General features: G+C 35.8%; 3 protein-coding genes across 3 annotated transcripts in view; all 3 read right to left on the bottom strand.

The window, feature by feature from the left end:
- LOC139958655 (uncharacterized) overlaps positions 1-13,785 on the bottom strand; it is a 234,684-nt gene that overhangs the window by 77,549 nt on the left and 143,350 nt on the right. The window lies entirely within an intron of this gene.
- Positions 1-13,785, bottom strand: part of LOC139958633 (serine-enriched protein-like) — a 58,893-nt gene that overhangs the window by 25,919 nt on the left and 19,189 nt on the right. The window lies entirely within an intron of this gene.
- LOC139959137 (uncharacterized) lies at positions 8,062-13,724 on the bottom strand. The gene is made up of 2 exons (XM_071956734.1): positions 12,302-13,724; positions 8,062-9,554 (listed from the first exon to the last, which is right to left on the bottom strand). The coding sequence occupies exons 1-2, from the start codon at positions 13,578-13,580 to the stop codon at positions 8,455-8,457; spliced, it is 2,379 nt and encodes a 792-aa protein (XP_071812835.1). The 5' UTR covers positions 13,581-13,724; the 3' UTR covers positions 8,062-8,454.

Consider the following 13,785-nt stretch of genomic DNA (forward strand, 5'->3'; position numbering starts at 1 on the left):
TTATTTATTTATTTCAAAGTTTTTTTTTCTGTAATAGAGATACATGTCTTTTGTAAACAACAAATCTGAAATATTGAAGCTCCTGACATGACCTCAGTATAATGATGGCAATATTTAACAACTCTCTGCCTTGAAAATATGAAAAGAAAAACACAGAGAAAGTAAAAGATTTCAGATTTCGGGTAATATTTATTTATTTTATTTTTCCACAAAAATACAAAGTGGAGGGAAGTCTTCCATAAAGCTTAAAAGCTTAACAATGTGGAAGACTGTTTTTTGTTTTTGTTTATTTTTTGTTTATTCATTTTTTCTTCTTTTTTTTAAAGATTTTTAACAGTTTTTTAATAGCAACACTAAATAATCGTATCACAGATGTACGAAATAACCGGCCTACCAGACACAATTTTGGGTATCTCCCAAATTTGGAGCCAGATTTAATTTAGCTGTCAGAAGGAGTTATTTATATCACTTTAGGATCTCTGTCATAATATGCTAAAGAAGATGAGGATTTGTGTCCACTTTAACGTTGACATAAGCTATATGTATACGTGCCAGTATGGATGTCATTGCAGGACAAAGTGTTAAATCTAGTTTATAGTCCTATATGTGTATAGTAGGCCCATGCATAAATCTAATGTGTGTGAAACATTATATCGCATATCTATGTAGATATTTAAATCCAAGATATGTTACCTGCATTTGAATATATATATAAATATATATGAGTATTTGAATATATATATATATATATATATATATATATATATATATATATATATATATATGTGAATAATAAACATTGTTCAAACGTTGTATCAATATAGTGTATGTACATAACTTGACCCATCTCAATATCCACTTGTGGCTAGCCGCACAATGCATCTCTAGAGGTTTTAAACGACTTGTGGCTCTTTTACCAGAAATTTCCGTCTTGCCAAAACCAACCGTCGTGGTCTAACGACCGTGTTGTTCTATTTCTTAATTCTATACTTGCAAGTAGTTTAAATTTCCAAGAATACGATATCATTTCTGTCTTTTATGTCTCTGTTTTTAGTGCAAAAAGGATATTTTTTACCAACTAAATACGGACAAATAAGACAAAGCTACAAAAGGGTCATGTGGACGCAAATAGTTCATTTGCTTTAGCTTACGAAATATGAGACATTTGATCCAAGAACGAAAAGGAAAGAAGACGACCAAAAAAAAACGGAGAGAGAGAAAACGAAATTCAGTGAAGAAATCTCCGAATGGAGTTGAACGACCGATGATATTGTTCGGCTCCTGTTTATAATTCGTGTAGAGTACTTTGGTTTGGTATCGATCGCATATCATATCGGTCGATGGCGTTGTAGGCTAAGGAGGCCTAACCACCAACAACCTCGGAGACCTCGGAGCAATGGAATACTCGACAGATTGTAGTAAACAAATGAAGCGACTAATTACACAAAGCGACGATGCATGAAGAACGACAGGCCAGATAACCTTAAACAAGAGTTTATCCGATGAAATACTTGAAAGAAAAGATCGATAACTGATCCGAGATGTACTGGCTAGATTAAGCATGTCTGAGTGTAGACTTGTGACAAACAGCCGTTTGTTCTGTATGGACTTACCATCTCAGAGACTACCGTTACGTGAAATTCTCTGCCTTGGAACTAACGAGGGAGAAAAAAGCTATCAAGTCTTTAGAATAAGAGATAAGGAAAAACACAATTTAATGTTTGTATTCCACCCACACAAAGGAACCATGTATTTTGTTTCTATGTTTTTGTACGGGGTGGGGGGGGGGGAGAGAGATCAAGAGGTTCCCTATACCAACTGAACTTCTTTTAAAACGCACTGATTAAAGGTTATCAGTCAAATTTTGCCTCCGAATTCTAGCATCTCAGATTTGTTAAAAGCTTTCAAATGCAGTACTTTTCCCAGACTAAAAGGTGAGGCTTTCAAGATGAGCTAAATTTGACAATTACATTTCCTATACAGAGAGGAAGGAAAATGCAGGCTTGAGGATAAAGTAAAATTGTTCCGGTGAAAATTTATTTTTCCACCGATGAAAGAGGATCATATATATACGAATCCTGCAGTGGTGAAAGCAATTATCATTTCATTCAAACGCACCTTTATCGAGATAACAATATTTGACGTTGATACGTTATGTACCAACTTAAATGAACTTGAAGCAAACAGGTGTGATGTCATAGGAGCGTTATGACAAACTTCTTTTGAATGTGTACCCCTCCCCCTACACACCCCTTATGTTTTGAGGTCTGAGAGGAGGAAGAGGAGGAGGAGGAGAAGGAGCAGGAGCAGGAGGAGGAGGAGTAGGATTTAAAGGGATATTCCGGTGTCAGTCTCAGACAATATTACACTTATCTCAAACAGACAGATATTCCACACATTATTTAGTTGAAAAGCCCATCTCCATATCTGGTTTCTAACTCGAAATGTAGTCGATTGAAATAAGAGTATGGAAAGATAACCGATATGTTTTGACAGGCTTAGCTCTTGATCTCTCCTGGCAGTGGATCACAGTAGGTGGTCTGTGACGTAATCAAAGGCCTTTATTTTCCTATTATAATCTCCTTGTTGATTTATCATTGAAATGTGATATATTGGGAATGTTTGCTAAGCTGTCAATGTTCTCTGTTGTATTTAGAATTTCAACAAAATGCAACCTATCTGTCTGGAGAAATATGATTTTCCTCTGTGAATAAGGTCATGAAATATAATAAAGACACACAGACACAAAAACAGTTGAATTGCCGTGAGGAAATAATTCTCTCTTCGGTTGCCAGATGCAAATATCATCAATCCCCCCACGCCTTCCCCCAAAAAGAGAGGAAATTCCAGCACTTTTGTTACGCTATCATCTTCAACCACCCGGATAACCAAAGGCATTGAAGGCTCGCCCCAAACCGCGTGCGGCCATCTGAAAAAGTTAACTTTCTGTCGCTTGCAAGTGACGTTTTGTTCGTGTCACTAATGAAACGTGATACCTTGTTATCTTTAGCTGGACCTGAGTCCATCGCTGTATCGTTTGTACACTGTGCTGTGGGTATTGACTGCAGCTGTGTTACTGACTGTACACTAGTGTCTAATTACCGACGGCAGCAAGCTGTGTGTGTATTTTCTGGGATCGATGGTGGTGTCTAACAATTCTGTTACACCTCATTCGAAACTAGGTCAGATTACTGGCATTAGACGTTTATTTTTGCGCGAGTCTTCACACCCTTTAAACCTCATTGAATGGTTACAACTGATATCAAAGACATGGGTCTGGCAAAGGTATATAGCGCAGCTACAGAGGAACGTGGGCGGGTTACAGGCGCGAATCCGGGAAAGGGCAGTGGTGGTCTGGTAGGGGGGGGGGGGGGGATTGTACACGACCCCGTCTTCACCCCACACAAAATGTAAAACAGTTATTAGCACAGCCTTGCGTTTAGACTTAATTGTATAGGCCTGATTTATGTATACTTCAGACTGTATACCATTTGACGTCCAAAGATAACTGATGTTTGTGTAGAGGGGGAGGGCTGACCCCCCCCCCCCGACCTCTCTACATTAATATCGGTTTGCAGGGACACCTTCCTTCTTATAAACTACTAGATCCGCCAGGGGATGATCCCAGTCGATAAGTTACTCAATGTAAAGAGTAGACATTTTTCATTTCCAATTACTCTTTTTTTTTTGTGCATATTCATAACCCACCTTTTTTGTTGGGGAGGGGGAGGGGGTGTAGGCGTACGAATGAATGAATACCTGGCAATGACGAGAAAAGGTTCAAACTCACCAAATTATGAAAAAGATTAAGTCAAACATACTACCTAAACCTTTCGTTAAGGTGTCGGAGGTAAAAAACACAAAAACCCATTCCAAATCGGCAATGAAACGTCAATTACATTAATTGCCAATTTATTTTAAATTGGGAGCAAATCTGAATAGCCTAAATGCGGGACTGAGTTGAATGGTAATATTGGTACGTACGTTACTTCTGACATTTCTACAAGCTAATAATTTCAAGAATTGATAATCCAGGGCCTTTCCATCCCATGCATGCATGAATTTCAGTACTATAGCCTATACGAAGGCATATACATACTAGTACTATTGCTATAAACAAAAATTAAGAAATATAACTTGCCTCGTATGTCAGTTTTCATGAACCAGTTATTTCACCTTTTATCCAAACGAATCTGTATCACGTAATATTTTAATGTAAATCCTCAGTAATTTGCCAGTCTGTTTCACTGTTAATGTGCCTCTTGCTCGAGACGCAGCGAATCATTCTCGGTTATTCATAAGCGGTGTCAACCTGAATACGTCCATATTCCTGCTAAGGCCAGCAAAGTAGCAAACTAAAAAAAAAAAAAAAAAAAAAAAAAACTAGTGGCGCTATTTGTAATTTTATCCTAGCACGCAAAAACATGAGCCCATTGCCAGTCAGTCTCTGCGAAAGGTGTTATTTCGTCCGGTAGAAATTGGAGGGAGGGAAGAGGGAAGGAGGGCAAATGAGAGAGGATGGAGTGAAAGGAAGCAAAGGAAAGGAATAAGGATGGAAAAGGTCTCGCTGTTGTATATATATATATATATATATATATATATATATATATATATATATATATATATATATATATATATATATATATATATATATATATATATATATATATATATATATATATATATATATATATATATATATATATATATATATATATATATATTCATTCCAGCAAAGGTTGCTTTAAGAGAAGCACTGAGATATACTGCTTAACCAGTAGGAAGGCCCGTGACTGCCTTGCTTGGAAAAATAAAGTCGCAATTTAAAGCAGCATTTTGCGTTGGGTCGCTTTTTTCCACTTTTTTAACATGTGCATCGATTTTTTTACATGTATCAATCATAAAACAGCTATCTAAGATACCATCCAAGTTTCACCCTGCCAAGAGCGTTAATTAGCGAGTAATTAACGATTTATGTCGATAAATGAGAAGAGTGTCCTCGACAAATTTCACAGTTAAAATTAATCGCATACAATTCCGCCAAACCCACTAGTTTGAATTCAACCAATCAGAGATGCAGGTTTAGTTATGAGCCGTTGCTAAAAATAGATTCAAGACTTCGCGTTGGTTGTACCAGGGAGTTGTTATGCAACTCCCTGGTACAACTGCCATATAGACTGTACACAAATCAAGCGTGGTGTTATATTACGTATCTGTCAATGACGTTCGTAGTGTTTAAATATTCATATTATGGGCGAGGTTTATTGGGTTCCCAACGGAAAATATCTTGGAGAACAACAAAGTTGAAAGTTGCAAATTTTTCGACTTTTATGCCACCATTTGAAGTAAAATATAAATAGATTAGCTAGTTATGTATGTCGTTATGGCAAAGTGGAATCAGTGAGGTTGAGAAAAATCATAGAAAAGGACGCAAAATGATGCTTTAAGGACATTAATATTAACAATTTCGAGGAAGCAATAAACCTTGCGCAAGATTGTGATACGTGGCGGAGGTTAATGACTGTGCATGTCGGATAGACGAGACTCAACTTACTACTATGTATATATATATATATATATATATATATATATATATATATATATATATATATATATACATACTATAACCAGACTTTATAAATGTCACACTGTAATAATGGAGTATCCTCGTGAGTTTAAACCAAACAATATGTGTTGATTTTTTGTGTAATTAAACGAAAGTGCAGCAGAAATTAGATAAGGAAACAAACACACATGGGGCCGAGGAAATGGAATTCGATCTGGATAACTTTATTTCATGACATCTGCCACTTGTGATAATTGATACAACTGAAAATCTGGCATCAAAGGTTGAAAGTCAAGTCGTCGAAAATTTTCGGTTTTCACCTCATTCGTCTTTTGTATATATATGCATATCCCACTGTTATAAACCTGTATCGTCACGTAAGTAGGCATATATATATATATATATATATATATATATATATATATATATATATATATATATATTGTCTTTAAAGACACCACTGCTATCATCCAAGCAGGGAATTAGTTATAATACGTTACTCGTCTGAATTTGCATAATCGATATTAGAGGGAAAAACAGAAATATAGTTATTATGCAAAGGAAACCGATGAGCCATACAAATTATCATTGTACATATTACATGTCCATCGACTTAATTGCATAAGTGACCCAAATATTGAGAGATTACAAAATAACAACTTTTGGCGACAACAAATAAATAAATAAAGAAGTTCAAGATTTACGTCACATGACTTTAAGCAAGTTTAATGAGGGAAAGAAAGAAAGAAATATTACATGTCCATCGACTTAATGGCATAAGTGACCCAAATATTGAAAGATTACAAAATAACAACGTTTGGCGACAACAAATAAATAAATAAAGAAGTTCAAGATTTACATCATATGACGTTAAGCAAGTTTAATGAGAGAAAGAAAGAAATACTACAGTTGAATTTTTGAGTGGTTCTGTGCGGTGCCTAGACTTAATAAAATAGTTGATGTCGCTTAGAAAAGTTGGAATCATTATTCACAACAAGGTTTTTCTGGAGTAATGATAAGCATGATCTTTAAACATCTAAAAAGTCCTTTTTTGCCTTTTACAAAATGACACATTTAAAAGGGTTTCTTATTATAAAAACTTAAAATTCAAAGATTATATAAATTTAAACATTTTATAAGTACTTGTTATGTAAAATATATTATAATATTTTCCGGAGAATGCATAATTGCAGTTTCAAATGAATATTTCCCCCACTTTAACCTGTTTCGGCGCTGTAATACATATTAATGAAAGAAAACATGTAGGCTACACAGCAGGGTTGCCAGTGTTTCTGTGTCGCAAATGGCCAAATTGGCTGTGAAATATGGAACGCGAAAATGGAAAACTTATTTCGTTGTTTAAACTAAATTTTGTTGTTGTCCAAACTAAGTTTGTTGCTGTTGTTTTACCATGCTGTCCTAATTAACGACGTGCCTATAGTAAGCATATGCAGCGCAAGTTGAATTTCGTGCGAAAAGCTATTTTTTTAAATCACTCGGTTGAGCAGTTGCTGAACAGTACCCATGGCAAAAACGTAAGTTTAGACAACGACGTAAGTTTAGACAACGACGTAAGTTTAGACAACGACGTAAGTTTAGACAACAGAAGTTTAGACATCAAAGTGAGTTTGAGCAACAGTATGGTAATACAGCAACAACAACAAACTTAGATAAGACAACAATAAACTTAGTTTAGACAACGAAATAATTTTGCCCTTTTCGCGTTCCATATAGTGAAAAATCGCTAAATAAGAATTTGCTGTTGTTTTATGACAGGTTCGCAATTCGTTGCAATTGGGATTTCTTAGATGAACATTGAAGCAGTGAAATGTGTTAAAAACATTCAAAGTTTACACCTACGAGTAGGCCTCTGTGCAAACTTGAATAAGTCTGAACAGTATGACTTTGTTCTCTTAAGTTTGTAGTCCACTTCAAAACAAAATGCCCAAAACAAAGCTACCCGCCAAACGGCTAATGAAATTTAAAAGACAAAACGGTCAAATTTGTCATTTTGGCCTTAAAAAAGGCCAACTGACAACGCTGCTACACAGTGAGCACTTATATATAATTCAGTAGACTCTGTACAGCAAAGAATTTGTCACTCAATACTCATAGCATTTTGTAATGCGAAGATATGATTTTTTTTATAATTTAGTGATATTTTGTAAATGCATCTGGCAACAGCAGAATGGATGATGTCATTAGGGCACTTCAGCTGAAAAGGTCTTTGTCTTTCTCTACAAATTTCTCAATCATTTATTTACATAAAAATTCTACAAAAAAAGAAACATTTTGATGAAATTCTAAGTACAGAGAACTTTGACAACTATACAATCATTCCAAAAGTATCAGCCTTCAAGGACAATCAATAAAAAATATTATAATAGCTTTAATAAAGCTTCCAAAGAGCACTTCCCCAGATGACATCACAGACCCCCTACTGTGATCCAACCTCCTGGAGTAGTTGAAGGATTAGTCAGTTAAAATAGGTTACATTCCGGCAATCAAAAATTATGATAATGAGATGGGTGACAACCAGGAGTGTTGAATATTTTACTCTACAATATAAGGTTCACATTTTGTTGTCACCAGAATACCCTAATACACAATTTCATGTCAGAGCTACTGCAGTGTTGCGAGTTGCAAGTCAGTATGTTACATCCTATTAAAAATGAGTACGTGTAAACATACTAGTACTGTGTCCATCTGTCCATATTCTGGAATGGATATTTAAAAAGGTATATAGTTGACAGATTTATCATTGAGGCTGCGCTAATGTGTTGTGTGTTACAGTCTAAAATACCCATGCAATATCAGCAGTGGCAAGCAAGTAAGAAAACCTATCCAAACAATAAATTTAAAGTCTTAGATAAAGAATTGAAAATACTTCAATCGGATTCCCTTTTTCTGAGATAAGCAACACCTAATGATAGTATGACGAATAAGAAAATTCCCATTATAAAGCCATATTGAACGATCATGACCGTAACACTGGTATTAGCGAGGGTTGTGACATCTTCGTTTAGCACAGTAGTAAGATCAGAATTGCATCTTTCAGTTAAGTTGCTTTCTAACAGTGGTACACCTTTCATGTCAATCGGTCCTTCACAGATTAAGGGTGGAAATTGACGATTCGGCCTCAAAAGCCATTCGTAGAAGTGAACGTTAGAGCAATTACATACCAATGGATTACCGTCTATTTCCAATCGGAAATCACCACCCGCTTTCAGCAACCCTTCGGGGATTACACTTATACTATTATTTCGCACGGTCAAGTCAAACAAATTGAAAACGGCATCCAGTAATTTAGGTGGTAAGCTAGTGATGAAGTTATCGTCCAGTTCCAAGGTGTAAAGCTTCGGTAAATGTAAGAACGAATGTTCTTCGATTAAATGAATTCGATTGCTAGTTACTTTCAATACTTTTAGATTCGGAAATGCCAAAACACAATCAGTAGGTATATTTGATAGCAGGTTGTTGGATAAATCAACGTGAGTGACCTCTGAAAGCATGTAATTTTCAAAACATGTGAAAATTCGCAGATGGTTGTTTTCCAAACTGATGTAAACAGTCGAAGTAAGATTCTGAAACACATCCAAATTCCACATTTGTAACTTATTCATGGCCAGATTGACGCTCCTTAATTCTGTGTTACTACGCCAAAGAGGGATAGAAACTGTTTCCAAGGCGTTATTTGTAAGATATAAAGAATTAAGAGATATTAAATCAAGAAATACATCTTGATGAAGAGTGCTTATCAAATTCCCAGACAGGACTAACAACGAGAGTAAAGACAATCCTTTGAAGGCATACCTACTTATGTGGCTAATTTTGTTGTTTTCGAGGATCAGTGCATCAAGATTAACATTAGCCTCAAATGCTTTGTTAGGTATACTCCTTAATTCATTTTGAGCCAAGCTGATGAACAATAACTCATGGAGTATGGTAAAAACACTAAGTGACGAAGATGACAAGTTGTTACCAGTGACTGCCAACGAGGAAAGATTGTTAAGATTATGGAAATAAGAAACGTTAAGAAATCCGATTCCATTCGAAGATAGTGATAACTCCTTCAGTTCGGTTAAGTTAGATAAACTGTCGAGATTTCCATCACGTAAGGTAGATATATTTGAATTTGTGACTACTAAAGTTGTCACTTCCAGAGGAAATCCATCGCCTATGTTTGTGATCGCTGGCTTGTCGTGACTTTGACAGTGAATGGCGGTCGATACTGGAAACCAGTAGCAAGTACATTCTCTAGGACACTGGAAATATGCGGCTTTGAAAACGAAAAATATAGCGATCAATCTCAAAAGCTGTGATGAAGCCATAATCATTCCAGCTCACTTATCAAAATGAACAAGGACCAACCAGCAATTGATACAACTTTCCTCTTTAAAGAAGCAACAATATATTAACCTTTCCTTCAAAAAAAAATAAAGATCAAGATAATATTCATTTCTTTGCTCTATGAACAATACCTAGACGAGAATTATATGCATCTACAAAGAAGCGTGGCTGGCAGAGATCTTCTCCGAAAAATGAAGAAAAACACAATACGAGAGTGTTTTAATAAAATACGCATATTAATTATAAGAGTGCGGACTCTCTTTTCTTTTATTTACATTTTGATAAAGTACATCTCAAATGTTAATTATGTGTCGGTGGCATGATATATCTGATGTTTAATGTATGTTTTACCATGTTATTAGCAAGTCGTTTTATATAATAACGGTAATGTAAGAGGCTTCTTTCGTTCCGGATAACGTAGTAATGATAAAGGCAACTGAGTTTCATTAATATGACAGCAGAAATCAGGGTAAAAATGATAATTCATTCCCATATATAAAATAAACTTGTGACGAAACGCATCCCATATTAACGAATGAAGCGCAGGCAGTATAGTGGCGTACCATATAGATACTTGTAACTCGCCTTTGGTCCTAATAGAATTTGAACGAGAACAATATTTAAGCACCTGCATATCCCAGGCGTGCATTTTTAAAGCAGCATTTTTCGTCCTTTTCTATGGTTTTTCTCAACCTCACTGATTCCACGATGCCATAACGACATACATAACTAGCTTATCTATACAAGTCTTACTTCAAATGGTGGTATAAAAGTTGAAAAATTTACAACTTTGTTCTTCTCGAAGATATTTTCCGATGGGATCCAAATAAATCTCGCCCATCATATGAATATTTAAAAGCTACGAACGTCATTGTCCAATACGTAATACAACACTATGCTTGATTTGGGTAGATTGTCTATGGCAGCTGTACCAGGGAGCTGTTAGAGTACCAGCTCGCTGGTTGTACCAAGTTACCAACTCGACGTTTTGAATCTATTTTTAGCAACGGCTCAAAACTAAACCTGCATCTCTGATTGGTTGAATTCAAACTAGTGGGTTGGAGGGACTGTATGCGATTAATATTAAATGTATAATTTGTCGGAGGACACTTTTCTAATTATCTGTAAATGTCCTTAATTACTCGCAAATTAACACTTTTGGTGCAGGGAAAAAACTTTGCTAATATCTTAGTTTGCTGTTTTGTGATTGATATATGTAAAAACTCGATGGACTTGTCAAAAAAGTAGAAAACGGCGAAAAAACGCAAAATGCTGCTTTAAGTACTTTTAAGTGTGCACTGTTAAAAACAGAAGAATATGTTTATTCCACTTCCGAGGAATTTCCCTCAGTCTGTTGGTAATTTCGTGGCAACACCGGAAAACAGGTAGGCCTAATTCTAGCAAGTCATTATATCATAGGGGAAAAAAGCTGACCGTTCTTCTTCAAATACTGCCTTCATTTGGTGTCACCTCTATAGTTTACCTGTTGATTCCATATATGGTATTCTGAAAGGTGTTTACCATATGAGCTAAATTGGTTTTATTTGATACTATCACTCAAAAAAGACAATTATGTACCGGAAGATCGCTCGTCCTCAAGAATACGCTTTGTTTAGTTATGTTATAATCAGGTGAGGATACAGGTGAGTAGATGGTGGTGTTAAATACCTTCCCGCCGTTTTCAACCCTACACTTGAACAATTCTAAAGGAGCTGTTAGCACAACCCTGGAGACCAAGCATAGTCTATTCCCCAGAATGCATCGTTCGATGTGTAACATGAGTGCCATATTCCGGGAATAAAAGGCATGTTTGGGGGTTGCAAATTAACTTAAAATTGTGTCTCGAAATATATTTTTGATTTTGTTGAAACACAGCAAGCTGCAGTTGTGTAGTTTTTCCATTTTTTTTCCATTTAGTAGCAGAAAACCAACAGTTCTTGAGTTTCGTTCAGTGTAAAATCATTAGCAAGTTAAACATCACATGATAGAGGGATATACGTGTTCAGCTATGATGAAATTTAGTCTGCGTAAAAATAGAGTGGTTATCAAGACATTCACAATCATGTCGACAATGATTAAAAGTATTTGTTTTATTCCGCTGCAGCCGATTATCCCATATACAAAATGATGACTATAACTGTTGAATGCTCCAGACCTGTTGTAGTCGTCGAAAGCTTCACATTATGTTTCTTGCTTGGATAAGGCATTCAATAACCAATATTATTACTACAAGTAAGAACATTCCAATCAAGAAGCCATGTGTAACCGTTATCTCGCCTGTTACATTGGTATTGATGAAGGGTACCACATCTTCGTTGAACACAGTAGTAAGTTCAGATAGGTCTTTTTGGGGTTCTGTAGAATTACATATGTCGGTCAAGTTACTTTTCTGGAATTGTACACCTTTCATGTTAATCGGTTCCTCACAGATTAATAATGGTGGAAATTGACGATTCCACCTCAAATGCCATTCGTAGAAGTGAACGTTAGAGCAATTACATACCAATGGATTACCGTCTATTTCCAATCGGAAATCACCACCCGCCTTCAGCAACCCTTCGGGGATTACACTTATATTATTATTTCGCACGGTCAAGTCAACGAAATTGAAAACGGCATCCAGTAATTTAGGTGGTAAGCTAGTGATGAAGTTATCGTCCAGTTCCAAGGTGTAAAGCTTCGGTAAATGTAAGAACGAATATTCTTTGACTAAATGGATTCGATTGCTAGTTACTCTCAATATTTTCAGATTCGGAAATGCCAAAAAACAATCAGTAGGTATGTTTGATAGCAGGTTGTGGGATAAATCAACGTGGGTGACCTCTGAAAGCATGTATTTTTCATAACATGTGAAAATTCGCAATTGATTCCTGTCCAACGTGATGTAAACAGTCGAAGTAAGATTCTGAAACACATCCAAATTCCACATTTGTAACTTATTCATGGCCAGATTGACGCTCCTTATTTCTGTGTTACTACGCCAAAGAGGGATAGAAACTGTTTCCAAGGCGTTATTTTCAAGATGTAAAGAATTGAGAGATATTAAATCAAGGAATACATCTTGATGAAGAGTGCTTATCAAATTCCCAGACAGGAGTAACAACGAGAGTAAAGACAATCCTTTAAAGGCATACCTACTTATGTGGCTAATTTTGTTGTTTTCGAGGATCAGTACATCAAGATTAACATTAGCCTCAAATGCTTTGTCAGGTATACTCCTTAATTCATTTTGAGCCAAGTTAATGAACAATAACTCATGGAGTATCTTAAAAACACTAAGTGACGAAGATGACAAGTTGTTACCAGTGACTGCCAACGAGGAAAGATTGTTAAGATTATGGAAATAAGAAACGTTAAGAAATCCGATTCCATTCGAAGATAGTGATAACATCTTCAGTTCGGTTAAGTTAGATAAACTGTCGAGATTTCCATCACGTAAGGTAGATATATTTGAATTTGTGACTACTAAAGTTGTCACTTCCAGAGGAAATCCATCGCCTATGTTTGTGATCGCTGGTCCATTTTGACTTTGACAGTAAATGGCGGTCGATACTGAAAACCAGTAGCAATTACATTCTCTAGGACACTGGAAATATGCGGCTTTGAAAAAGGAGAAGAAAGCGAACAATATCCAAAGATGAGATGAATCCATGACCATAAACATGAATCGACCAGAGGTAGATACAATTTTCTTCTTTTCAATAAACAAAGCAAACCTTGTCTTAATTAAAGAAACAATTGCCAAGATTATGTTTAAAGTTGCTCTACAATGCCTAAAAAAAACTTGTATTTGCAGAACGCAATATTTGATCTATTACAGCCACCTGTCACAGACCAAATGCAAGTGCTGCGGCCTACAATTTCTGTTT

Source organism: Apostichopus japonicus, chromosome 18 (genome assembly GCF_037975245.1).
Source record: "Apostichopus japonicus isolate 1M-3 chromosome 18, ASM3797524v1, whole genome shotgun sequence".
Lineage (NCBI taxonomy): Eukaryota > Metazoa > Echinodermata > Holothuroidea > Aspidochirotida > Stichopodidae > Apostichopus > Apostichopus japonicus.

Bases quoted from the DNA above. Each gene is read 5' to 3' on its own strand.
- LOC139959137 (XM_071956734.1), bottom strand. From the start codon at position 13,580: ATGTTTATGGTCATGGATTCATCTCATCTTTGGATATTGTTCGCTTTC. The intron at 9,555-12,301 runs GTAACTTGACCG...CCTCGTTGGCAG, and splicing joins AGGTGTACAATTCCAGAAAA to TCACTGGTAACAACTTGTCA.